General features: G+C 41.4%; 2 protein-coding genes and 1 long non-coding RNA gene across 5 annotated transcripts; 2 read left to right on the top strand and 1 right to left on the bottom strand.

The window, feature by feature from the left end:
- Positions 1–89: 89 nt before the first annotated feature.
- On the top strand, positions 90–20,755 carry bicdl2l (bicaudal-D-related protein 2-like). Of its 3 annotated transcripts, XM_088615620.1 has the most exons (10): positions 90–537; positions 2,651–2,866; positions 10,552–10,668; positions 10,921–11,067; positions 11,990–12,169; positions 14,938–15,102; positions 16,456–16,533; positions 17,408–17,511; positions 17,851–17,971; positions 18,843–20,755. In XM_088615620.1, the coding sequence occupies exons 1-10, from the start codon at positions 289–291 to the stop codon at positions 19,071–19,073; spliced, it is 1,608 nt and encodes a 535-aa protein (XP_088471746.1). In that variant the 5' UTR covers positions 90–288; the 3' UTR covers positions 19,074–20,755. The 3 variants fall into 3 exon arrangements, with proteins under 3 accessions (XP_088471746.1, XP_088471747.1, XP_088471748.1); XM_088615621.1 differs by lacking the exon at positions 16,456–16,533; XM_088615622.1 differs by lacking the exons at positions 90–537; positions 2,651–2,866 and adding an exon at positions 5,164–5,396.
- Positions 20,756–21,424: 669 nt separating this feature from the next.
- abhd11 (abhydrolase domain containing 11) lies at positions 21,425–26,276 on the bottom strand. The gene is made up of 6 exons (XM_088615623.1): positions 25,973–26,276; positions 24,940–25,075; positions 24,399–24,572; positions 23,798–23,968; positions 23,216–23,397; positions 21,425–22,620 (listed from the first exon to the last, which is right to left on the bottom strand). Exons 1-6 carry the CDS (start codon positions 26,122–26,124, stop codon positions 22,485–22,487), a joined length of 951 nt encoding a protein of 316 aa, XP_088471749.1. The 5' UTR covers positions 26,125–26,276; the 3' UTR covers positions 21,425–22,484.
- Positions 25,067–26,207, top strand: LOC148643516 (uncharacterized). The gene is made up of 2 exons (XR_015928995.1): positions 25,067–25,155; positions 25,934–26,207. It is a non-coding gene; the product is annotated as an uncharacterized LOC148643516 (long non-coding RNA).
- Positions 26,277–27,853: the final 1,577 nt, after the last annotated feature.

The raw sequence follows: 27,853 nt of genomic DNA, 5'->3' as shown, positions 1-27,853 counted from the left end.
GCGGCGTGTCCTCTCCAGGTTTTGTCTCTAGTGAAGTCACCTGAGAATTATAAAGGACCTGCCCACTTTTTTCCCTTTCAGATACACTCGGGGTGATCAACAAACCTACAGTAGGCGTCAGTCGACCGCACACTCGACTCACAGCCTGGTTAAAGCCTATGTACTATATGTATGGATGGTGTTTTTTGAACTTTGCTTGAAAGGCAGTACAAAATCCGCGTCTCTTATGCACTTTTAAGACTGACTTAGTTTTTGTTATCTTTTTTTTTTTAGTTTTAATTAAAAGTCATGAGTCGATTGGATGGATGGGGAGTGAAGTCACACGCGTTAGAACCCGAGGAAGAGTTTTATTCTTTCGATTTTGACTCGGAAGATCTGTCCGGCTGTCAGGACCCCAGCGAACTTTTGGTGACTCTGAAACAAAAGGAAGAGGATTTGATTCTGGCTGCCGAGCTGGGGAATGCGCTTCTTCGGGAAAACGGCGAACTCAAAGAACAGAACGAAACACTTCATGAGAAGTACGCGGACAGATTAGAGGTAAGGGCATGAACACAACGCAGTCTGGTGTATGGAACTGTCTGTGGTTATCCTGTCACCCCGCTTTGCCTGCACACACGCTGTGAATATACCGTTACTGTGTGTGCGGTCTGGTTTTCCACTAGCCTCCGTTAAAATAACAAAGAAACAAAACCCCCACTGAACTAATTTTAGTGTTAAGAAACAGTGAGTCACGTTTATGTACAAAGCATTTTAGATTTACACATTCCAGAACCAGCATGGTGCGGTACGGGTTTTTAATTAGATTTTTTTTTTTACAATTATTTGTTGGCATTTTGTGTTTGCCATTTTAAGTGCTTTAAGCTGACCAATTATTACATTCTTTAACCTCAGAGCTGATACTCCTATGTTGCATTATCCGATATTAAATACATGTCAATTACTGTGACAATATACCTATGTCCAACATCGGGTTGAATGCATATAATAAACCCCCTTCTTTTTTTACTAATGAGGGGTCCTTCGCTTCTTCAACTTTTCTGGAACGGGAATAAAAACATAGTTTTTGACAGGTGTTTACAGTTTGGATTTTGTCTAATATTTTCTATATAAAACAAGTCCACACGAAAATGGTAACGGTGCTAAAATAATGTTCTTTTCGATGGCAATGGATTAGGCATCATGTTTTAATGCTCGTACCTGGTGCGTCAGAGCGATGGGTGATGGAAAAGTTAGGCTAGTGCTTGGATTGTTTCATCTGCAGATGAATCACGCTTCCGCTATCCCGCAGATAAAAGAAGGGACATTAAATAACTTGTTGATAGTGACCCTTCTCTGTGATCTTGGGAGCATGCCATCTCTGGGTGAATTGCCTAGAAACCAGAGTGCAGAAAACCGCATCGCTGGGAAGTCAAAGTATAGACGTTCCCTGTTCTTCGTGAACAACCAAAAGCCGTAAGTTATAGAGGCACTTGTTCACCGTAAATACCTGTGGTACTTAAACGAGTTTTCTGGAGATTTCGGTGCAGCCAGGGGAGTGAAATACAGCTTAACAAGGGCATAAATATACCACCCCGAGAGAGGCATTTCAAATACATTCTTCGTTTTATGAATCCTTGTAGCTGGGACTTTGCACGATAAGCAGCAGTGAACGTCACGATCAGACAGAAAAGCCTTTGTATTTCTCACTCTTATTGAGCTATTGTACATAGTTGTTTTTGTATTGTTTCTGGTGAAGTTAATCTATGAGGGAAAAAACTGTTTTTTTTACCGTTATGTACAGTATTTAGGTCGCGCCGCTGAACAAGCGCACCTACATTCGTTATGTGCCAATTTATATTTTTTTGTGACATGGTCTTATTTAACGTCTCAGGAGGAAATTGCTGAGAGTGGTGAGCACTTCGCCTGAGAGACGTGTCTAGTCTAGTGTCTAGGTGAAAAGTAATCTTTCTTTGATAAATGACATTATCTTCTTATTCCCTGATGCTGCTCACAAAACAGGGCATAACAGGAATAATGATCAAATAGTGTTAAGTGTTGTTGTAGAACCTTCTTAGGTCTTAATGTAAAAAACGGACTGTTTTATTCAGTAGTAAAGTGCAAAAATCAGATATCTAAGTCTAACAACAGATCTTAAAATGAATATTGAATTTGAGCCAAATCTCTATGTTTTACAAAGTGTTTGAAGAAAGCTGCTCATTCCAAACTGTGAAAATGTCTTTGCAGTTTGAGCTCTCCCTTTAAATACTTTTGTATTTAACTAATCAGGTTAATATTTCACAGGAAATGTCCCACGTGTTTTAACAGTACATATGATACGATCGTGTGGAGAGTGAGACAGCATTGTCCTCCTTTGACAGCCTTCTAATCTGGACCATGTGAAAGAAAAAATCTTCAGCAAACAAGTCATCACAAACATAGTCTGTCTGAGTATCGTTTGTGATTTTTCTTTATAAATCACAATATGATAAACTTATAATGACTTCTGTGAAGTCCGTCCAGCCCAGTCTCCATTTGGCATCGTGCTCTGTTTTTACCATATTGAAGATAAAGGAGCAAACTGGAAGCATTTGAAACCCCTAAGTTCCTGCTTTCTGGCCAAGCTGACCAGTGTGCCTCAGCCGGTTGTTGGTCTCTGTCTACCCCCCGCCAGGAGCTGGAGCAGGGCAGACATGAGCTGCAGGTGAGGCTGGAGGGGCAGCAGTCCCAGTGGGAGAGCCAGGTGACGGAGCTGGAGAAGGATGTGAGGGAGCTGAGCAGCGAGGTGCAGAGGCTGACCCAGGCCCTGCGCACCACTGAGCAGGAGAAGAACAAGATGGCGAGAGAGCTCACCGAGCAGAACCACCAGCTCCTCGAGCAGCTCGATAAGGTAATGCGGTTTTTAAGACGAGGTGGAGCCATATCAGATTAAAAATGGGGGAAAAAAAAGCAATTAACTAAAACATACAGCCTTTAACGGGGGGAAGTAATGGAGTTTTAAATGAAAGTTCAAGAGGTGGTCATCTCTAAACTCATCCACTTCTGCTGACCCAAGTGAAAGTATCAGCGCCTGTGCATCCCTCTCTCTGCCAAAGTGTTGCCTTTATTTTACTCCTTTTCTCCTTTTAGTCACACCCTGGGTCTTTCTTCACAAAAGAGGGGTGTGGGGGTTCCAAAGAAAGTTGGCGTTCCCCCAGCTGGGCGGGTTACGACAATAAGCCAGTCTATTTTCCTCTAAATTAGGGATTTTCCAAACTCTGGGAATTTTAGGTAGGATTGTGTAACTCGGCTTGCCCTGAAACAGATTACATTTCAAGCCGTTTCATTGATGGTACTCGTCAGCCCTCCACGCATACCTTTGATGCCACAGAATTTTCATTTTCTGCACCTGCAAGAATTGTTTCATGAAGGAAATCGACTGGAATTTCCCACATACTCCTTTCATCTTGTGACAGGACATGTTTAGCTGTTTAGCCTCTGGAAATGTTGAAAAAGCACTGTTGAAAATATCTTCATACAGGCTCGAGGTAATGGAGCATGAACTATGCTTTACTGCATTTTGTCAATGCAGATATTCAATGCAAGTGATTTGAATATTAACCAAATTTAGACGATTGAGGGATTCTACTGGTAATTGCTTTAAATCACAATACTTTTCAAATAAACATTTACTATAAAAACGAGTTATGCCTCTTTTCATTGATCATTAGGTTAGATTTGTTTTCTGGTGGTGGGTAGTTTTTCATGCATGTAACTAAATATGCTTTATTTCTTATAACACCGTTCTAAAGTTTTCTTAAGATGATAGTTTACTCTATGATGTAAAGGTTAGTAGTTTGTTAGTTGCCTGCCTCTTGGTTCATTATGGCTACAGTAAAAGGAGCATGACATCATTTTTAAACAATTGTGCACAGTAGGGAGGAAAATCAACTTTCCCATGACTAGGAACCTTATCAAAGTAGCCTTAGATTGTAGTTGGGCCTCACCTGCCTCTTATACCTGTTTCCGAGCTAAAAATAGTGTAGGTGTGGCTTTGTTGAACACTACCACTGAAACTTAATGTACTACAGGCAACACCTGTCAGCAACATTTAACAGTGGTGTAACAAATAGTCAAATTTAACTATTAAGATTTCAGACTCTGAAATCTCAATGGAAGGTATACAGTATGATGTTCTTTGAAAACTGGCTAATTTGGACATTATAAGTTTTTCTATAAACTCCTTAAGGAAGTGTGTAATGAGTTACAGGAAGCAAATCAAGACAGGCCAGCAGAACAACAAGGAAACAAGGAAAGTTTTTTTTCCACTCATGACGTTAGAGTTGAAGGATCGTGATTCCTGGCACTAAACAGTCTACATTGCAGTTCCTGGTTTAGTTAGACTATGTTTTGTGTAGCTGAGAAATTTTAAAAGATCTTTAAGGAAATAAGTAAAAGGTGTCATTCAAAATGCAAGACCTCGATGTGCATGAACCGTTGAAAATCACATGTAAGAAAAATAATTCAAGGGCTGGGACCTCAAGGGAAAGCTATCAGAGGTCCTGTTTTGTCTTTCAGTTGGTTTATTCATGTTGTACATAATAGTTATAGGTGTGGAATTGGTAGCCAGACCTTTTCTGCATTTGTTTCAATTATATATTATATTTTTTTAGCCTTGGTGATTTCTAAATTTTCTATAAATATGTAGAATTCTTTCTGTTGCTTGGAAGTTATGTTCTGTCTGGTATGTCAGTAATTAATATGAAATAGCAATAGTGTGGTATACGGTATTTGTCTCACTTCTTATCAACTGTATTTGGCGTGTTCAAGATTCAAGATCTGTAATTCATTTTAGTTCATTGTCCTTGATGGAACTTGAAAGCCTCCAAATCTATTCCAATCCACAACACAGGAAGTGGAAAGTATTACAGGTCTGTGTTTACCTAGGTTGAAGAATATTTTCATAAGATCAGGAACAAGCTGGTTTTGATGCTCAAAACATTTCTTGGATATAGGTTTTGAGAAGGCCTGTAGTTTACATCTTATACTCTGTGACTGTCTCTCCCTCATTGTAGAAGGCGTAGTCTCCTTTAAAACATTGCTCATTAGTCTCATGCTTTGAAGACAGCTCTGGCCTATGGCAAGTGTTTTACAGAATTCCAAGGGCAGGAAAAGCGTGTTTACAAAATTATCACTCCATCTGAGCACTTACAGAGAAGGAAGTCTTACAGAGATATTTGCCTGAGTAAGAGACTATGGATTCGTCTGTGTTTCCAAGAGCAGTGAATGAATGGCAGAACTGGGAGTCTTCAGAGTCCAGTTGCTCTGTCAAGATAGAATTTAATACCGCAAAGTGTCCTCCCAGTCCCTCTGCAGACAGCTCTTTACCTGATGTTGTGACAAATACCACTTCTGAGAGGAGGTTGTCAGTACCTCTCATGGTGAGTAAGAGCTGTATCTCTCCGTTCCTGGGTTTGAATCTGTGCCATTTCTGTGTGGAATCTGGGGGAGGAAAGGGATGGGGGAGGTTAATGATGTGAACAGGGGGAGAAGTTCTACAGTTTTACCTTGTTTATCAACATTTTCTGAAGAGAACATTTGGCCTTACAAAATCCGAAACTATTTGCAAGTGCTTCCATTGTACTGTGGCTTCCAGCAGACCTGCTATTTCTAAATATTATCCCACCATCAGTTCTTCTTGTAATGTTGACACAGTTGTGTTGGCAATGAGCAACATTTGCAGTGCACCTGAAACAATATCGCTGTAATATCTTATGTTTGTTTTTGTATTTAAACACTTAGCAACACATCTCACTACATTTCTGTAATAACAGTGTAATGTTAGCTTAACATGTGAGAGTTTCTGTACACAAGTGTGGATTATGTATGCAACAGTTTATTATGGTTTTTCCAATTAATAAAATAGGTCAGCTTGTAAGCACCTAAATCTTTCAAGAGCATTCCCTGGATTCCAGCTGTACAGTGTTGTAGTCTGCACACAAAACACTGAAGCATGCTATGCATTTTTGAGATACTCATTTCAAGCTGGGCCAGTTTTCAAACCCCTGCAGCACAAGAAAAGCTTCATGTGAGCATTGCTCCAGGAATGCAGTGGGGTAACATATTTTGTCGGGAGACGGTTTTCCTTGTGTAGAGAATTTACCGTCATTGTTAGTTAGCGTTTTCTTAGCCATTGTTAATAGATCACTTGGGCAGTGTACCAGATCTGACTGGTGAATTAATCATTGTGCTAGCAGCAGGACCAAAACTATAAGCTTATAAAAATGAGCCTAAGCTGTATTTATCCTTCATGAGCGGTGTGTGGTCAGTAATGTCAGACAGCTTATTCTCAAGTGGCCCTTGAACCTGACATATTCTGGACTTTAAGTTTTTGTTTCTCAAACAGATTGGAGCAGAGCCTCAGCTGATGGAGGTTTTCTTTGATAATGACAATGCTGTTATCATTACGTGCTATGCAGCTACATTAATTTCAATATTATGAATAATCATTATGTAGTGTTCTTTTGTGCACTCTGAGAATGTGTTATTTTGCTAAATGTTTTTAATTGGTTGGGGTTCATGTACAGTAGGTTTGAATCCCAAGCTTTCAAATATTCTTTTTATCACTTGCTTGCTTGGCCAAAACCTAATCCATTGTGAGTTATAATATATCAAATGTTCATGCTAGAGTATGCATAAATATGAGGAAATAAATCATGCAAGTGAAATGTCCTACTGTGTTCTGAACAGAAGTTTTATCTTAATAATTCTATGTTCATCAAAATTTAACATAGAATGGGCATTACTATAAAACTCTCTGGAAGTAGTTTTTGATTGAACAAGATGTTCTGTGCTCAGCAGTGATTGTGGCCCTTTTTCTGACACAGTTATGATATTTGGTTTTTGTCGTGTAAGCTCTGCCGACAAGATGAGATCTTTTTAAAAGTAACCTCTTGCTTCTACTTTTTCAGGACTGTGACTAGACAGATTAAATATCTAGGTAGATGGATTTTTTAAAGAATGGACATTACTATAAACCTCTCTGGAAGTATTTTTTGACTGAACGAGATGTTCTGTGCCCGGCTATGATTGTAGGGCTTTGAGGTACTGCTTTCATAAGCATATTGCATGTTTCTGAAAGTTTGGATTTCAGAAGAGTGTTCCACAGAGACATTGAGATTGTAGGGAGTAGGGATGCTGAGCAGTGTGTAATGAGCTGTTGTAGACGTTAAGCTCTTAAGAAGCTTGAGTAGCCTGTGGAATACAATACAAATATTGAGCCTGCTCTTTTCATTTTATAATCTAAGCCTTTAATCTGGGCACTTTCCTCAGACAGAGTCCTTGTGTTGAACCAATGAACTGTGAAGCTTTCAGGACTCGTATCTCTCTGACAAGTGCTTTTTCATACCTGTTATGTCTTCTGAAATGGCAGTATCTGTAGCAATTTAAAACACTGCAATGGTAAGAGATACGGGGCATTCTTTATGATTTGGTGGTGACACACTTGGAGGTTAAGTGTGCTTCCTAAAGTATGAAAATGTAGACAGGGATATCAACTGGACCAATATCATAGAGCAAAGAAGGAGCTGGTGTGTGAATGAGGCAGGAGCAAGAGGTCTCCTTCAGCTCAAGTGGGGCGGAGAGATCAGCAGGAAGCTGACCTTCCAAGACAGGGGTCAAAGTTTGCCATCTCCTGGCAGGGGGTGAGTGTGGAGGATTGGGGTGGGGAGAGCTGTAAGTGTTTTCAGAGGGCAGTGAGGAAGCATACAAGACTGCATCACAAGAATTAGGCTCTGATTTAGTGGTTGTAGACATTTAAACTGTTATGGACTAGAAAGTGCTGATAACTAAAATGGCTGGTTTATAAACAGCCCGTTTGCCCAAAAGATTCTTGATTCTTTTATCTTACACTTGCTACACAGGGACCTATGATGGTGGGTTACACCCATTCTTTCCTGTTTGTTTTTAAATCACTGGCAAGGTTCTGTGCATTTTTTGTATTTTCTGAGGTTATGTTTATGTTATGTATCTGAAAAAAAAATCTCTCTGGTAACTCTTAATGCTATATTTTATCTCTGCACACTGAAACCTTGTTCATCCCAAAAATGACAGAATTCAGCTTAATCTGTTCTTTAGTTTATAGAGGTCAGTCAACCGGTTATATGATATCTCACCCAGAGCACAATTCTGTTTCATTACCCTTGTGACATAGAGGCAGAAAAGAAGTTTCTACACCCAAAGATGTCTGTACCCGAAAGCGGCTTCTTAGTTGAGGGCCTTAAGACCCATTATAAATGTATGATAAATTAAAAATTAATCTATCATAATCAAGTCGTGAATCACAGCGAAAACTAATTTATGGTGCAAGAAAGTAGAATTTGAAAAGAGTGCAATGGCAGACATTCTTGCTACTTTTATAATGTTATACATTTTTAAACTGGTTTTAATATGTCTGAGCCAATATTAAATATATTTATATATTTAAATATAATCTTCCTTCCTCATCCAAACTAAGACCGGTGTAACGCAGTGAAAATTAGAGTTGTTGTTGCACGTGCCAGTAACTCCTTCCTGTGTTTGTTCTCGCACAGTGTGTGTCCGAAGCCCGCGTGACTCTCCTAAATCACTCTCTGGGGACGCGTTTGTCCATCACAGCAGCCGTTCGAGTCCCCCTGGGGGTCAGTGTGGCTTGGGGTGTCAGCTGTTTCATCTGGCCTGTGCTGCCCAAGCTGAGGGGGGGGTGGGGCTCGCGAGGTGGGGGACCGAATTCTGTGTTTGCTTTGTTATTCCGCCTGAGCCAACGGGCCTCTTAGCTGATGCATAAGCTATAGGTGCTCTCCAGACAGCAGTGTGGAGCAGGGGTTAGGGTGCTGGAATGTTGCAGGTTCGAATCCCAGGTGAGACACGGTTGTTGTATCCTTGAGCACCACATTTGCTTAATAATGCCTGGCTATAAAAATGAGTACAACTGTAAGTAGCTTTGGATAAAAGTGTTATTTAAATGAATAAATTAGGTTATAGTATCCCACTGTAACACTGCTTAAATTGTTGCTGGTCAATTGCTCAAGGCATCCCAAGCCAAAAAAAAAACAGGACTCATCTTTCTTGCTGTCTTACTCTTTTTCTGGCTTTCTCTCTATCCCAGTTCCTCTCGTGCTCCCTCTGTGTGCTTTCCACGCTCTGCCTAATGTGGCGTGATGATGTCATTGCCAAGACCAAGATACCACGCTCCATCTGCTGCTGGGCTTTCATCTGCCATTGTCGCCGTGTGATGTGACTTGACACAGCTCTGACAAACTGCTGATTCAGGGCTTTGAATGGGGAACCTTTTGCTCTGCACTTCGGCTCTAATGTCTGAATTGTTGTTTTTGTTGCAAATGGAACACTGGGGCAGCGTTAGTGAAGTGAACTGTAATTTTGGTCTTTTTCGGCAACGTTGTATCAGTTGGGGGGTGGGGGGTGGGGACTGAGGCAGTGTTGTATCGAAAGTTCGTGTTTCTGGCTCAGTAGAATGACTGATTCGTTAAAAATTTCTGTTTGCATTTTTAAAATGGAAAAGGACAACACAACCGTAAACTCTCAGTTACAGGATACTGCTAAAACATGTGGAGGTGCCAGGCACACCCTGAGTGAGAGAGGGTTAGGAGAAGTCTTCATCTGGGACCACTGCCATGATGTAACTTGTTTTGGGGGGTTTTAGGTGCATGTGCAAAACTTGAATTAGCTGGTATGAGTGAGGTGTTTACAGGAAGAGAAATGATCGTCACAAAGTGCATCCATCATCCATCAAGTTCTCTAAGAAATCAAGTGCTTTATCCTCTATAAAAGTAACAGGGAGGGGACTGGTTTTAGATGAGAAAAAAGAGCTGATTCGTTGCGACTATTAAAATGATCAGATGAATGGCAATGTCCCATCATACCGCATGGGTACAAAGGGCTGAACAGTGTCCGAGACGCATGAAATAGGATACCCTGGGGAATGAGTCAGTTTCTCTCAGATCCAGAAACAAGTGCAGGCCGTTGTCAGAACAGCCTAGAATATTATAGCTCAGGGTGGGCAGGTAAAGAGCTGAGAACCCTTGTGTTGGATGCAGTAAAACAGGGTAATATAATACAAGTATAAAACAACGTATGACAAATCATAGTGATGCAAAATAAATGCTTCATAAGAGTGATAAACTTTGACACACTGTGAAAATACAAATGTGCTATTAAGTATCCACAAAGGCTTTTTTTGTTTTAATGAGTGGTCAAAACAGCCCATGTGACTTCCTGCTTTTTCAGTGTGTCACTGCTGACGTGGGGACCCAAGGCAAGTGAAGAAATGTTGCTACTAGCGTGGGTTCATTCATGAAATGAGTGACTCACTGAGCGTGGATGACGGTCCAGGCTCTCTGCCCACCGAGTACTACTGTTAAACTGCTTGACCAAACCTACTGAGCCTTTTAACACAAAGAGAACGGCGCTGTATCGTGGCGTAACTGGCCCCTGGGTCACTCCCATCATAACACCTCCATCAAAGAGGGAGGTGAATGATCAGTTGTGGTGAGTCTCTGGGGCTTGAAAGCTGACAGGATGTGTCTCTCCTCTGGGCAGGCAGTTGAAACAGAGAGGGCGCTCACAGCAGAGGTGCAGGCTCTGAAGGATGAGTTTCAGAAGAAGGCCAGCTTTCGGAGACAGGATGAGGAACTGATCCACACTCTGAGGGAACAGGTGAGACAGCAGCCCACTGCTCACTGGAACAAGTTAAACACAAAGGTTGTAATGCACCCCAGTGCTGGCTGTGGCTCTTAAAGGAAACCTCTTCTCGTTCCCACAATTTTACTGAATATATTTACTGGTCTTGATAAAGCAAAAATTTAAACAAATCTGACTTTTATGAAACCTGAGATTCAATTGACGTCATGGAGGATGCCCCACTGTCTCGGTCCCATGCTTACTTGCGTGTGTCTCTCTGGGAACCAGGTGGCGTCTCTGTCGGAGAAGAAGCTCGATCTGGAGAGGCAGGTTGAGGCGCTGTGCCAGGAGAAGACCGCTCTGCGGGACAGCATGGCCAGTCTGCACAAGCACGTCAGCAGCCTGGAGGAGCAGAGCAGGCAACAGACACTGCAGGTACATATACTGAGACCAGCACTGGGCAGAGAGTACCGGGTACAAAGGACTTTTCACCTGGGTTTTAATTCTGTCACTTTTCACAAAGACAGAGCAGCGACAGAATGCTTTGATAATAGGTTTAGTGGACTGCTCTGTAACAGTGAAGAATAAGGGCATTTATTATAGTGCTGGGAGAAAATGCATGACTATTCGGTAGATTGCACAAGCATTGGAACACTGTGTCTTGAGAACTACCTTCATTGCACAGAAAATGAACAAGGGGAGCTATTAAAAGGTTAGAGGGCTTTAAGTGTTTAATAAAAATGTGTTCTTTGATCCATTACTTAGACTTCCTGACTGTTTAATTAGTAGCTGTGTGATAAACACATTTTGAAGAGGCTAAGCTTATAGAGCACCAGTCCAACAGAAACTGCTTACCATGTTTTCCACTCTCTGTGGGTATCAGCATGCAGAATTACTGGATTTATTTGTCTGGAATCCTTTCTTGTAAGATTTCTGTTTAACTTGCACCTCAAGATTCTATACTTGGGAAGTTTTTAAGGCTCAGGCAGTGACTAACTGGAATCTGGATCTGCAAGCTCTCCCATAGCTGTAACGCTTTGGTTAACAAAGAATGTAGCGTGCATTTGTTTACATCTGAGGGCAATGCGCTTTATTTAAACATTAAAGTGCAGGACTCGACATGCATTTTGAATGCAAATTTGATGATTCCTCAAGTTTTTTTTTCCTGTTTTACGGGTTTTGTCTTTCCATGTACCGTGCAGTTACAGGTCAACTAATGAAAAACCTTTTTCTCTGTGTACCTGCAAGCCTCTCGGAGATGAATGCTGAAGGCCTCCCTCTGGGGTCGAATGCGTGCTTGCCGAGTGGTTTGCTGGGCTGGCCCTGACCAGACTGTGCATTTCTGTGCTGTGTGCAGCTGAAGGACTGTCAGCAGGAGGTGGAGATCGCACGAGGAAGAAGCCTGCATCTCCAGTCACAGCTCGAAGAGCTCCAGGAGGAGGCCTCACTGCGGGATTCTAGCGGGGGGGAGGTGTCCCTGCAGTCGGAGCTGGAGCAGAGCCTGGACAGCATGAGCTGGAGCCAGGACAAGGAGCAGGTACAGCAATCCAGTGTCAAATCTTCATGCTATCGTCATGATACTTAATACAGCAAGAGCTGGGAGTAGGGCAGAAATCCCAGAACCACGCTGAGCTACTGCAGAGTGTACAGAGATCAAAACATAGTGCCACTCCCTTTCCTCACATGTATAACGTACTGCTTCAATCAGAAACCCTCCCACCTTAATCTGCCATGTGATGATAGAACTGAATCATTGTTAGGTCTTGAACAGCGTAGATTACGAGGGGAACTGATAACAAGTGCTTGGAATCCTCAAAGGCATTGAGAAAGTCAACCTAACAGACTAAATAACAGAATAAACAGGGAAGCATGAACCAGGGGCCACAAGTGGAAACTTTGAGAGTGCATTTATAACTGAGATCTGGAGGCACGAGCTAATCAGGCAAGTTGCAAGTTGTAGAAGCCAATAGCCTGGGCTTTCAGGAAACAGCTGGATGAGATCCTTTGGATCTATTAGCTATTTGCTACCATACATGCTAGCTAAATGGCCTCTTCTCTTTCGTTTGTATAAGGTCCTGTAGGACCTGTTTGAGCGAGGCTAAATTACTGTATATACTGCAGAACAAAAGAAAACAGAAGCTTGGTTTCAGAAATGGTGTTAGTTTAGGCTCTTATCTACTTGAAGTAGCAGATTCAGGTGGGATTCTGTATTATAGTAATCTGAGTTTCAAAGATTTTGTTTCTGTCGAGCTCAGGATGTCTGTCTATATTAAGTAATGTAATAGCACAGCAGAAAGTGGGACTGTGAATCACACTCTGACACATTATTCTTAAACCTGATCTAATGGAAATCATCTAGGAATCTGACTGCTTAATCATTAAAAGAGGAACCACATTAATGTCTGACAAGCTAATAAAAAACATATTGCTAATACAGGGTAGAATAGTGGTTAGTGTTCTGAACTGTGGGTTTGAGTCACTACGGCACACACAGCTATTGAATGCTTTACCTCAACTGTTCAGGTGACTGCATTGCTGGGGATTAGCACCCCATCCGGAGGTAGTTCCATATTCTCTATTTGCTAAATGCTTCAGAACTTTTTTTAACCTATTAAGATAGTGTTTTCACTCAGATCTGTTTGGGTTTGGATTGTCAAAACCATTTTGTTTGCTGTGTGTGGTTGTTCTTATTTTTGTTATCATTATAACTCAGAAGTGATGCTTAATTAAACACATTTCTAAGATACAGAGATTCTCTGAAATGACAGTGGCATTAAGTTGTGGTTGTTTATCAGAGATTGGATTGGAGGATATCGTCAATGAACTTTTGTCATTTTAGTGAGCGGAAAACACTTAACTTCAGCCTATGCAGTGTTCTTATCCTCTTCTCATGATCACACAGGCATGTGACTTGGGTCTCTTGAAGAAAATTGTAGTGGTTAACCTAAAGGAAACTGCCTCTGATAAGCAAGTCATACATACTGTATATAAATAGAAAATAAAACCCACACACTCTGTTGAGCCATTCTTTCTGTGGTCTGTACATTTGAAGTTTAAAACAGCTATTGTTACCGACTGTGTACGACATGCGCAGGAACTGTTGTCACTCCTGGTAACTGTAACTATCCCAGACACTTGACGTCAACCATAATTACTTATCTGGAACACTGGGTACGAAGATGCACTAGAGGTTTTTATCTCCGAAATTAAAACAAATACAATGTGCTTCTGTGCTTCCTGTGTATAATGCTGACAATCAAATAATTCTTCCAGGCCTACAGAGCTTCATCAGAGCTTTCGATCGTAAATAGAAGTAAATAGAAATTTAACATTGGCATTATATTTAATATACTGAGAGGTATTGCAAAATGCAGCAAATGAATGTTGGATCCATTAGCATTTGTTGCATTTTTAATGCCTTTTAGCATATCTCCTTTCTCTAACACATTCAGGCACATAATTAAGTTTGGCCATGTCATTATTTAGGTGGGTTAAAGCTAGGGTGAGTAAGATGCTGTATTCCAAGCTAGATGCCAAAAAGGCAAAATAATTCCCCCCACTTTCATGCTTCATAATACACTAGAATCAAACAATTTTCACACTAATTTAGTCTATTACAGCAAAGTGACTCATCCTTTAAAATATTGTACTCTCATTGTTGCTTTTCTCGAAGTTAAAAGTGAATTTCAAAATGTTTTTCAATCTACCCTTTCTTTTATATGAAGAGACTTCCTGTCTCTCTGCAAAGAACGCACCTGAAAACACCCACATCAGTCTGCAAGCAAGCATGTTTCAGTAATCCTGGAGGTGTCATAGGCAGGAGGCATAAACAATTATAGCATTGAAGGATGTTATTTTATGACTTTATTTGCATTTTTTCCCTTTGTGCTTATTTTAGATTTTGTTTTACAATTTACATCCGTTATTTTTTTCCTCTTGACAAAATTGGGCATGACCCCTTCATGTGGAACAATAAATATTATTCACTGAATGACTCTTAAACACAGACTCCTCCTAGTAAGCAACTTGCAAACTAGTAGCAAATGTTACATGTGCATTTGTGCATTAACTGCTTTCAGACAGGAGGTGCCAATAACTTAAAGCTACTGTTATGTCAGAATCTCTTTTTTATCAGTCTCTTCCTAACAGGTTGTCTTCAGTTTGCCATTCAATTCTGCTGTATTGGGCAATTCCAGTTCTGATTTGGAAACATTTAAAATGGGGTTGAAAAGTCTGAATTCAGGGTGTTGAGGCTGTTCCGCAATGTGGCGTCATGTGCTCGATACTAAATCTCAACATTTGCAGGTGACCAGAGAAGTGCTGTCCATTCTGAAGCTGCTGCTTCCAATACCTGACTGCTCCCCAGAAGAAGGCCTTAAGGATATTCAAAACCAGCAGGACAGTCTGCTTGTAATGCTGTCGCAGATAAAAAAGATGGCACAGAGGCTGGCACAGTGCCACTCATCTCAGGTGAGGCTTCTGAGGTTCTTCCTGTGTCACCACTCTTTGTGAAGCTGAAATTACATCAACACCCACCTGAACAGGAGCTGACCTCATTCTATCAGAGTCACGACTAGGCAATCAGTGAAACACTACTCACACCTACATCATCTCATTTTCATTTTTAGTGAATACAAAAGACTAAAATTGGATTGGTGGGATGACTACAGGGTTTTATTAAGGAGGGACAGGGAGAAATATCCTTTTTGGGATGCAGCTGTGTTCAAGCACATGCTGGCACCTGGTTATCAAAGCACGTCTGTAATATAAAAGGTGTAAAAAAAAAAGGTGAACAGTGGGAGGAGACAGCAGGATTACACAACTACAATAAGGGTTTGGAACACGGTAGGAAATACATGAGGTAACCCTAACCAGGTCTTGTGATCACTTGCACAAGACCTGGTTAGGGTTCTGGCTGGAAAATTCTGGACATTCTGAAGTTTGTTCAGTGTGGCTTTAGATACCCCAGCAAGTAGGGTGTTCCAGTAATCAATTACAATTTTGTGGGGACTCCTCTCACTATGATACAGAAATCCATACTCAGACAAAGGCATGTCAGTCATTTGCAGCAGTGGCACTAGCTGTTACTGTAGCTGTTGTTCTCAGATGGTGGTTTATTAACAATAGGGGGGCTTTCTATAGAATGTGTAGCTTTTTGGGAAATGACATCATGGAGGATTTGATTAATTCCAGGGAGAAATTGCTTGCTGTCTTCTCATCTGAACCTTGGTAAAAAAAACATTTATTGGGCTGAGTTCTGCACCTCAGTTAGAGTGTTCTTTGTCTCTGAAAAAGCCTGCGGTTTCAGTTGGTCACCTTTCTTGACCTTTCTCCCGAGAATGACTCGGGAGGGAGTGACCAAGATAACGTGAAGGTCAGGACAAAGCTTATGGGCCTTTAGAGCAAACTGTGCTAAATCCTGATGGCACCAGCACCTCAGCAGTGATTTTACAGTGCACGTTACTCCGAACACGTAGTACGTTCACCACGTACTTTAAAAGATTTTATCGTGCCCCTTTGGAGATCCATTATAAAAACCATTTTTGCAAATAGCCTATGGGTTGACCCAACATTTTCTACACTGCCATTTTATCTGTAGCATTGTCACTGCCTTTGTGTTGCTTGAAGTTTTTTCAGTATGTGGTCAGCCGATTGAGTGAAAGAGCAGGTGATTTTGGAAGGTGCATTTGATACTGAAACCGAGCCCTCTCCTTTCCCCAAGGCTCTTCTGACTTGTTCTCAATGCACAATGAGACCAACAGAGAGATGTCTGTGACATAGATTTACTGACACCTGATCTCCGTATAATGTCCTGTCTCCTAGGAGCTGAATCACTCCAGTGTTTTGCAAAAGAGCATTCCTTGTGAGAATCAGAACTTGATACAGCAGCTCCAAGATCAGGTAACGGTGGCACATGAGCTTAAATCTGCTCTTGGGAAACCTGACTTAGACCAGTTAATAAAAATGTTAAATGTGCTCCAGGTACATATTTTTAAAGGTTTTATGGTTAGTTTATAGCTAAAATGTGGACAGTGCGAACTCATAAAAGAAAAATCCAAAATCTAGTGGCACAATCTCAGCACAGGATCCTAACTTCACATTATTTTGTTTGAATCATTTGGCTTTATTTGCTAATGACAGAGGTTAGGAACAAGAAATTACTATTTGACACAGTGTATATGAAGTGGTCCCTTAAAAACTCTATTTTGATTGTATAAACGTATGTATAGATGATAGTCGATTTAAAAACCAACACAAAACAGAATAGAAAACAATCATATACATCAGACCCTGCTCCATGTTATTTCTCTGCAGATGAAAGATTAGGTTCTGAACTCTGTGCCACTATGCGATAAGTTTTCATCACCAAAGCATGGCAACCAATACTAGAGTCCAGTAGAGCAGAACACACGAGTCATTAGAGTTTTGATTATTAATATACTTTTAACTATCATCAACAATAAGGACAATTAGAATCTTATTAGGCAGTTTATAATCTTGTGAAGAATTGTTTACAGCAATGGTGTTCATGCTTCGGAGGTTACCAAAACAAATTTGGCAAGAGAACTTAGTATCAGAAAGGGAGCTGCTGTGTCTTCAAGACAAGTGTACTGTACAAGGAAACTGCACTTGCAAAAATACACTTACAAACGAAGGCTGTGGTTATTTTATTGAGGGTGGTTTCAAGGTCGTCTGGAGCCATGAAGTGGTTCTTGGAACCTTGCATTGCCGATTAGCATTAATCTCGGCATTTTCCTCTGCCCCGTCATTCTAGAACGCTCTGCCTGGGAAGGAGGAGCTGATGCTGTGTGCGGAAAGAATGAAGGCTGACGAGATCCTACAGCAGGCAATCTGGGATCGGGATGAGGCCATTGGAAAGTGAGTAGAGACACACCCACTCACCGAGCAGCAGAAGCCGGTAGCCGTGTCACGTGAGAATGCTGTATCGTATTATTGATTAAAATGTACCGGAACAAGTGTTTTTCATAGCTTATATTGTTGTGTGAGCCATTGTTTTTTTAATAAATGAATATACTTTGCTCTGGGTTTCGTGGTTAACAACAGTTTGATATTCTGAAATACTTGTAGGATAAAAATGTAAAACGGCTCAAACAGTATCGGAAATTGTCAATTTGATAGCTTTTGCGGCAATGGATTTGTTTCGTTATATGAGCAAAACTTGAATTATTTAAATGGACGTCTTTATTTTGTGTTCAGGAAGAACGCCATGGAGAATGAGCTGATTAAGTGCAAGAATGAGATGATGTCACTGAACAATCAGCTGCTGGAAGCCATTCAACGCAAGCTGGAGCTGTCTCAGGAGCTGGAGGCCTGGCAGGTACAGTACTCAGAGCTGCCTGTAGGGGGTGCCAGTGGTACATCAGGAATGCTTGGGAGGTTCTTGGATGCCATATTTCAGGAGGAGCGGACCGCCATCTTTAAATAAAACTTATAAGGGTCATGAATTGGTTTGGTCTAACCTTTAAACCATTGCTATTCATAGAATTTTACTTTGGTTACAGGTATGTCTTTTTTTTAAGTTGCTACATTTTGATGTTAGTAATCTTTATTTGATATAGTACCTTTAATAACACTTCATCTCATGATATTTTAATAGTGAAATAAGAAAATGCCACAACAATTCACAGTGGGTTTTTATTTTTTTAAGATCATTTTCTAAAATGTTCAAATGTGGCAGAGTTTGCTAAATAATATAGCCTTGAAAGCATAAAATACTAATGCAGAGTAACGATGATAATTATTAAAATCGTTCAGCACTGATGTGGACAGCTATGCATCTGTTGGAGGCCATGGAAAATATAAAGAACATAAAGAGTCTACAAACTAAAGATTCTGCCCATCTAGCCTGTTTGATTGCTAGTGGCTAATTGATATGAAGATCTCACAGGTCTGTTTAAAGTCTGTGTTCCAAGATCTGTACCAAGGCGAAGTTCACTTTCTTCAGATTTGCACAGCGATGGCTTCTCTCTCGTGTATCGTGCTCCCTCTAGTGGCAACAGATAGTTAAAACAGCCGGAACACAATCATTTCATCGTTTCAGAGAAGTTTAACATTTGTTTTCTAAATGAGAAGCCAAAGAGACAATTTCTAACATCTGGAAACATTCTAAGGCCTTTCAGCCACAGGAGCTTTTAAAATGTCCACTTGAATAATACGGACTGTTTTTATTTCTTAAAATGTTTTGGCAGGATGATATCCAAGTTATTATTAACCAGCAGCTGAAGACCCAGCAGCAGACAGACCAGGCTCAGAGGAAGAACTCTGTGTCCACGGGGACCGGCCGCCTTTCCTTCCTGCGCCGGCCCAGCACCCCAACGCTGAGAACCAGACACCTCTCTTCTACGTCTTCCCAAGCCTCAGAGCCCAGGCGCACACCGGCTCACTGGAAGGAATGGCTGAAAGGTGGAAAGCTGGGGTAGCCTGGGAATTAGGCTAGGCCAGCCTGAGCCCTGGACATCACTGTGTCACACAGCGGGACATTTACTCAGCAGTATCTGCTGGATAGATCTTGGAAGAATCCATTTCTGATTCTTTTATTTATTACTCATGCGGGGAGATGGAGTCATTTCTTTTTAAAAAGTGGCCTACCGTTTGTATCCTGAAGGAATTTAGCTCTTAGGATGTGTAAAGAGATGCTGTGTAGGCCATTACTTTATATACTCACAGTGGTCTATTGTTCGGTTCCTTTTTCTGCGAGACAACTGAACAGGAAGGTTACAGCAATGAATTGATTTGTGTCTTTCCTGCTTCGTAAGAATTCACTAATGATGCAGACGGAATAAAAAAACGTGTGGAATTGATCAGTATCCCACGATGTGTGGAAACTTCAACACAAGCCAGTTTGGACTTTTAGGTTGATTGCCCACAGAGCCGAGATGAGGTAATTCTAATGGAAGTCAGGAAAGGGTGCTCAGCCAATATCAGAGACTCATAATCCAGCTGTCAAGGTGCACTGTGAGAGATAGATTTCAGCGGGTGGCCGTAAGGCTGGTGCTGTTTTGGTTGGGAACAGCAGAGATGTGCCGAAGTGTCAGGTCTTGATGGGAGACTCCAATTTTCTGGAGTCCTGGGTGGGCAGGTGACCTAATTTCAACTCATTATTGGGTTTAGTGGACCAAACTGGCAGTTTTTTAGCTAGCTAGTTAGGCGCTGGTGCTTTAAAGAGACTAGAAAATCTCCAGGGGTCCTAGGGAGCTGGGACTAGCATTGGACACCCTTAGAAGGATATCCAGATCAGACATCCCTGGTCTAAACGTGATCTGTAGTGCTCCACAGCTTGACAGTAGTAGGCAGCCTTCATTAATCAGCTGGAATATCAGCAGAAATACCCCTTACCTGTCATCAGGTTTCAGCAACTTGCTGTGAAGGGATTTGGAGAGATCCAGGTATGAGCACAGGAGCAATAAGATGCCAGTAAGAGCACAATCTCAACTTAGACACAGGCTCACTCTCCCGAGAGTCAGCTTTTTCTTGGGGAGAGGAGATGGGAGCCCTTCTGTTGGGTGGTGTTTTGAGCCCGCAGTAGCTTTTAAATACTCTGTTCCAGTATGCTCTTTTGAAAACTTGAGAAGGAAAATGTTACATTCAACAGTATTAAATTGTAAAAAAAATGTCTAAAATGTTTCTCTAATTAAAGAATCACAGGGCTACTTGTTCTGTCTGTCAGTAGTACTGTAAAAGTGTTTCAATGAAGGAGCTGTTGAAGACTGTACACGCAAACAGCTAATGTAATCACTAAAGTGTAAATGAAAGAGGCAAAAAAAGTAACCTTTTTAAGTTTGATCAACAAATTGTAGGCACATTGTGAAACATCAACTGATCATTTAAAGAATTATGTAGCCATAGTATTTTGTTAATATGTAAAAAAACCCTCACTGTGACTCTTGTGACCTTAGATATGATGTTGAATGTTGCCAGTACCTATGTCCTTTATCTTACCAGATCTAAAATAAGATTTATAATTATTTTCACCAATCACAAGAGAATGTATAAGAAGTACTTTCCATGCTTTATACCTTGTGTTTATTGAAATGTGTGTTTCTGGGATAAATAAAGCTGTATTGTTTGTACTAAGAAATAAAATCATTTTATAGAGGCTGGATAGATGGCTGCCTTATGATAAATCCATTTTCAAGCATTATCTCAGCACACTTTTTTCATAATCAGGATGGCTTTCAAAGTTTTTCCAGCAAAACACCTGTTTTTTAAGGCAATTGCTTTAAGTGAACTTTAACAGCCGCTACTTGCTTTTCCACTATAACAATAGCTGGTTTATTTTCATCTGTATTAATCCGCAAATTCATCCAAGATACCTCAAATCTTGGGGGAGGAGGCATGTCTCTTTAGTTTTTAGAAAGAAGTGGTGGGTTCACAGCTCACATTCTGTAAAAAAAATACTTTACCAGCCTTCATGCTTTGCAGCCGGATGGATGGATTTTAAGTTAAGAGCTCACATGGTTTGGATGCTTAGAGTAATGCTATTAAGCTGTTACGATGAAAAGGCCAGTGCTTTCATACATAATGTGCACACTGCAGAGACGCCTATCCCTGGAATTGTAGTGTCCATACATTTTTGGAAATGAAAAAGAAGCAAGCCAATTATTTTATTACTGATGTGAAAGAGGCCTTCTCTGGATTTCAATAATGATGTGCATCTGACACACAACAGGCAGCATTGAAGATGGAGAAAATCTCATCAGAAAGCCCAATAGGATCCCACCCAGAGACCCTAACACAATAACACAAGCAAGAAAGACACACCACTGCAAAATTAAATATTTAGCTGAGCTGTAGTTTTGTATTAACATGTTTATGAGTTAAGTAACAAAAAAGATGGTAACATGACTGAACTGTCTTGTAACAGTGATTGTGGACAAAGCAATTCATCAAGGACAATGGCAGGAGGCAGTGCTGTATTCCCCTCAACAGTATAAAATACAAATTAAAAACTATATACACAAATGGATGTCAGTATTACATCATTTGGATAATTTTAAATGTTACAGCTGCAGTTTAAACATATTTACTTGATTTCACAAACAATGACACGTTAAACTGAAAAATTGCCACTGATCATAGAGTTGTGCTATATTACCCCCACAGACTGACCTGTGTTTCTGAAGTATCCAAGAACTCCCTGTTTGGATGCCATGTCTTTGCTGAAAATAAAGGTTTTAAAAAATGCTGAACATCAAGTATATTTGTTGGACCTCTGGAGGTAAAAATGGGATGATGGACTTGAGAGTTATCCTTTAGACAAACTGTAAAAGTACTTAGAGTATTGTAAAGCATTTTAAGATCTAGCTCTGAGGCAGCTGAGATATATTCTTTGTATACTTCAGGTATACAGTCAGTAGCTGAATATCCAGTATAAATGTTCTCATATATATGGAAAGTACACTGAGAAACCTAACACATCACTGGATGCTTTCTTTTGCATAGCTAGCAATGCCCTTCGGATGATACCAGCTCGAATCTGGAATGCAAAGTTAAAGCAGGCAGTAGTGCATAGTTTTCAACACAGCAGATCGCCCTGTGAGTTTTCGAAGTACGAAACTCTTCCTCTGAGAGCAGGAGTCAAGATGAAACCCTTGCCATCCAAAGCCACCCATCCGCACTAAAAATATATATATCTATCTATCTATTTTAACATACACAAACATTGATTAATACTAAAATAAAAGCACAATAATTACTGGAAATATGTATTATTTCCTTGACTGAACACTAACTTCCTAGGGTCAGTGATGCAGCGGGTTTACAACGGAAATTCCGGCTTTCTTCCCTCTCCGGTGGCAGCACCGTGATCTCCGGAGACTCCCTGCGGGAGGCTAAGACTGCACGAATGAAATGACCGAGCTGATGAAGTCAAGAGGCTTGTCCGCGTGGATCCAGTGGCTAGCGTCCGGTATGTACTGAATATCCGCATGGGGGAACAGGCGGTGGATTTCAGGGTAATCCTCAGAGCTGCACAAACGTGACCAAAGACATCAGAAACAACAGATGGGTTTCTATGTAAGGGCAGGAGGTTTCTTTCTAATACCTTTCAGTGTGATTCCCTGGAAAAGCAATACTCTGTAATTGTGCTGAAGGACGCCTACAGCAATCATGATTCATTTTTAGATTCACAATATACAGTACTTAAGCATTTGAAGTTCTGTTAACAGGTCTTTAAGAAACTATTTCACAACGTATTTAATCCAGGTTGTATGTTTAGCTAAACCACATTTTAGTTGAAAGATTGTAATTAAACACATACAGTTAGGTCATAAAGTTACAAATAAGAAGAGGCCATTTAGCCCATCTGGCTAGTTTTGAAGTTAGTAGGTAACTGACCCAAGGGTCTATGACGAACTTTATCGAATGCCCTCCAAACATCATGTGCTTTGTGTAGTCACTAACGTTGCCTGTTCAAAGAGCTCTTACAAATTCTTTAGGCAAGACCTACCCATTCTAAAGTCATGATAACTTTCCTGGGATATTATTTCCATATAGGTGATCCTTAGTTTAGTTCTTTATAATACTTTCTGCTACCTTACATTTAAAAATGTAAGAGTTTTACCTGATATAGGAAGAATTGGTTCCACCCAGGAAGAGCGTTGGGCCTTCGTAGGTTATGTTGAAATCAGGGAAGCTCAAAAGGTCATCCAAGTGCTCAGAGATGGCTTCCAGGTTCACCCTCCAAGAATACTGACCGTTCTGCTCCACAAGATTTGTTAACAGAAACTGTCGAATGGAACGTTCCTATCAAGGGGGACACAAGTGGTAGTTAGGATCTGAACTGATCCTATTTAATCTTGGCAGCAGGGAGGTTGGGAAAAAAATGAAACACATTAATATGCAATTTTCCTACCAATGCAATAAAATAAGATACAAAATAACACAACATCAAATTGAGATAAATACAGCAATAAGTACTTAAATGTTGACTATAAGCACATCATCCATAATACCAGGAGTGCACAGTTTAAACCCTGGAGGACTGCAGGTCTCTTATCTCCAGAAGCCAAAGGGCAGGGAAGAGGCTAACCCAGTCTGGCTAGTAACTAGATCATTAACATTAGGTACATAACAGCTTTGAAAAAAACCTAGAAGCACTGTAGCCCTCTAGCACCACATCTGTGAAGACCTACAGAATACCAACCTTCACATGTGCACGTAACTGGTCCTCAGCTAGCCTCCTGGCAGTGGACCTGGGGATGTTACTGTCTAGTTTGACAGCTTTCATGGCCTGGATGTAAGAGGGGAACATGGTGCGCACCGTTGTCTGTCTGGGGCTGATATCAATCACGACAAGTTGCTCCACCAGGGCCGGCTGTGAGAAACAGAGGAGTAGGGGTCACACCGGCAAACGGGCCTGTACTCAAGACAAGTCAATACAAGACAGAAACTAAAGGGAGGGCCACCCCAGAAACCCAGCAAAGACACTCCAGGGTTAAAGTGCACTAAAAAGCCCTAATCCGATCGACGCTGAAGTACTAACTGGATTTAAGTGGAGGCCTGCTCTATGTGCTTAGAAGAACACCAGAGTACACCAGCAAAACTAGGCCTAAACCGAACAAAACAAACCAGAAACTGCTAAGGCAGCAGTAACTGAACTTGCCGTTTTGTTAATAAATATCTCTACCACAGAGTAAGAGTTACAAACTAAAAGCTTCCTATTTGGACAGATTAGGAACCTCATACTTTGGCTCGACTGCCCTGCTCCTTATCTGAACAAGTCCTGACCTGCAAACATGGCCTACCTGCAGCAGAGCGGTCACCATTGCAACTTTCCCTCCCATGCTGTGGCCAATCAGAACACATTTCCCGATGTGGAGTTGGCTAAGGAGGTGCTGAAGGTCATTGGTCATAGCTTCGTAGGTCAGAACAGGACTGTGTGTGCTATTGCCATGGTTACGAGCATCCACAGTCAACACCTGACTGGACAAAGGAAAATTAGGACACTAACACACAAATAGTCGATAAACATTCTCAGCAGTGCATAGTCCCCTGTTTAGTTCAGACCAGCAACTCTATTAGGATATTTATTAAAGCAAATTCACCTGTATTGGTGCACCACTTTTAAAAAGGTGCAGTATCATTTATGTACCGTTTTAATCGCTTAAGATGAGCAGAATTAAAAATAAAATCGAAGGGGGTGTTATCTGCAGGACATAATGGAGAAATAATAAGTAAAACAGATTAAGATGCCGTGGTTATGCAAAGTGATTTTGTTACAAACGTAAAAATCCTTTCGCCAGCTGAAATGTGCCACGGAACCACGGAGCTGCAGGTCGGTGCTACCTTTCTCCCTGTCCGCTGCACAAGGGATTTGGCTATCGAGTGGAAATTGGTTTTGCTGCCAAACAAGCCGTGGAGAAACACCAGGGGGGCATCCGTCCCTTTTCCGTCAAACACGTCGTACGACAGGCTGACGGGGCTGGAAGACAGAAGGGAAAAACGCCCAGGTTACCGGCCGTTCACAATCGCGCGTTGCACACCAACACGCCTGAAGCGCATGTAAGCAGGTTACACCCTTAATCATATTAATGTCATCTGCCCAGATTCCTCAGCCCTGCAATTTTCCCTCTCCTTTGCAGCGGTGAAGGGACTAAGTCCAAAAAATGACAGCTGTTCCATAAATTCTAACCCCATCCCCTTTAAAATGAAATGTGGGTGTCGCTGGGGACCCCCGATAAAAACGCTCAAGTTCCAAGTAGGACGTTGTATTCTGGCGATTCTATGCTACAAAAAAACAACAACAACCTTCCCACCAGATCCTGAAACTGTTATTGTAAATAATCCTCGGGCTGTAGGACTGTTTATTACTGCCTACTCTTGTTATTTTTATTCACTCCCGGCGACTCGGGCCTGGGCTATGCCAGAAACTGACAGGTGGGGCCTGGATGGCAAACGAGTTCAACGATTTCTGCCTGCCACTCTATTTAAATACAACGATCTCGCAACCAACGCAAAGCAGATACTCATCCTGGCGCACGCATAACGTCAAGGTTACACATTATTTGTTATAAAATGATAACACGTTTTTAAAAGCTGTTCTAAAACAACAACAACAACAACAACAACAACAACGAGTAGTTCAATGTAAGGCAGCGTGTATTACATCAAGAATTATTCCATTACACTCGTTGCACAGACTTCAATTTTTATCAAACGCAATGGGTCGGTCAGGGTTCGCGAAACCCGCATCAGGAGTTCGCGATTGAAGGGCAATGGTAAATTTAATGCACCGCACTCCTTTGTTTCCAACCTCTCTCGTTTCTTCCAACACCAACAGGCGTTACCGAAAAAATATCTGCAATTCCTACGGGCACACCTGGCAGAACCAACGCTGGCGTTGGGCACACTGCTCCAGCGGGACGCGTCGGAGCACAACCCCCGAGACCCCAAAAGTACGGAACCGGCACAGAGACCCAGAGTCCGTCTGAGCAGCAGCCCCGCGGGGCAGATCCGACACAGGAGACTCATGCTGTCGCGGCGTCCTGCTCCACTATCCCCGCACCATACGTGTAGGCAAGAATCACAATCGGAGAAAATGCAGGAGTGCAAAATGACACATCCAGGAAAAAAAAAATTAGACACGGGCACCACACAGAGGAAGTCGACCCACTCCAGCGCGCAGGCTGAACGTGGTGACGTTTCACGCTGGTGCACAAGTTTTCCAGGCATTTAAATAATAGGCGGCTGTTATGAAATGTACTGTACGCATTGTAGGAAATATGCTATTAAAAATAAGCGTTCTCTGTGTAATCAAGGCTTTACCTGACTCATAGTGTACCCCGAGTCTTCGATTAAAACCCGAACAAGCTCTGTACGAGACGTTTTATTTGATCCTACAGCACATTCATATTTTTTATTAAATAAAAATGAAATTGGTACAACACTGCCAGCAATGCATGCGATGGGTTTTTGGTTAATGTTTTAATAGTCAAGCTTTTATTTCAATTGTTGTGATTTAGAAGCCGCCACTTCTTGGTACAAAAATACGAATATCTAACGGAAAATTGACATTGCAGACGTAGAATTGTTGCTTTCCTAAGGTTTAAAAACAGTTTTTTTTCCCATTTCTTCTGTACAAATGCACCCGGTTGTTTGCTTATTTTAGAATAATCCGCCGAATCATAAATTTATCCGCGGGGGGGAAAAAAAAAGATTTCTTCCCGAGAATTAACTTTGTAGCAAAACTGAACTTGAACTTTGCAGACACGCCGGAAGAGGGCGACAGCTCAACACTGACATAGAGATTGGCTGGGCACAGTTCAGCGAACGTGATCTGTCTGCAAACCTGTGACGTGCAGGTTGACTGCTGCCTCTGCTGTTGCAATTCCATTTGATGCTATTCTGATTTCCCTCCTAACCTGATGAGTGCCCTGATCCGGAGGCTGAGCGTGTGCCCGTTCATTTTTAAAAGGTGTAAGTACGCTGCTATGCACATGGTGAACCCAGCGAAGTAGGAAGTGCTGTCCTCCTCCACATAATTTTGATTGAACACAGCCGAATTTAGGCCATTATTACAGCGCCTAACGACAGGATAGGAACCAACAAGTGACACACGTCAAACCTACTGTAGGAGAAGTAGAGGTGCCATTTTTTCTTTGCAGTGTTTGGAACCCAATAATCCATCCAGCCATTTTCTACCTGCTTTATCCAGTATAGGGTCATTGGGGACACTGGAGTCTATCCAGGCAAGCAGCTGCTGGAAGACGGGATCCAGCCTGGACAGGAGCAAGGCCAGTCCTTCGCTGGACACGCACAGACACAGACACAGACATGCATTCACTCCCACTGAGGCACATTTACCCAGAAAGCAATTAACCTAGGGACCCAATAATCATAAATGTACTGTAAATATAGATATAGTGGTTTTCTAGGAAATGCCTCATACAGCTGTTTAAAAGACCGGCTTCTCAGCATTTTCATAGGCGTATGCTTTTCTTTAGGGAACATACAAATACAATTCAGAGAAATGGAGAGAAATGTGGATTCCTAGCATCATGAAGTTTAATTTATTCTGGATAAAATGGGTACCTCAGGACAATAGCATATTAAAACTATTGCTTATTTCAGGTTTAATACAATTGTTTATTGCTATCATTCTGAAACAAATAATCAATGTTGTGCTATTTTCCTATTTCCTGGTTTGTGTTTAGAGTCTGCGCTGACAGTTTGTCGCAGATGTATTTTCACCATCGGCCAT

The sequence above is a fragment of the Lepisosteus platostomus genome, chromosome 22, assembly GCF_059453375.1.
Source record: "Lepisosteus platostomus isolate fLepPlt1 chromosome 22, fLepPlt1.hap1, whole genome shotgun sequence".
Taxonomy (NCBI): domain Eukaryota; kingdom Metazoa; phylum Chordata; class Actinopteri; order Semionotiformes; family Lepisosteidae; genus Lepisosteus; species Lepisosteus platostomus.
Note: the sequence above shows the minus strand (reverse complement) of the source record. Positions and strands in the feature narration are given on the sequence as shown.

Coding starts and splice junctions, on each gene's coding strand:
- bicdl2l (XM_088615620.1), top strand. CDS start 289: ATGAGTCGATTGGATGGATGGGGAGTGAAGTCACACGCGTTAGAACCC. Junction 2,867..10,551: donor TCCTCGAGCAGCTCGATAAG/GTAATGCGGTTT, acceptor TCCTCTGGGCAG/GCAGTTGAAACAGAGAGGGC. Junction 15,103..16,455: donor CACAGTGCCACTCATCTCAG/GTGAGGCTTCTG, acceptor CCTGTCTCCTAG/GAGCTGAATCACTCCAGTGT.
- abhd11 (XM_088615623.1), bottom strand. CDS start 26,124: ATGAGTCTCCTGTGTCGGATCTGCCCCGCGGGGCTGCTGCTCAGACGG. Junction 25,076..25,972: donor GCCAGCGTTGGTTCTGCCAG/GTGTGCCCGTAG, acceptor TCTGTCTTCCAG/CCCCGTCAGCCTGTCGTACG. Junction 24,573..24,939: donor TGCAGCGGACAGGGAGAAAG/GTAGCACCGACC, acceptor TTGTCCAGTCAG/GTGTTGACTGTGGATGCTCG.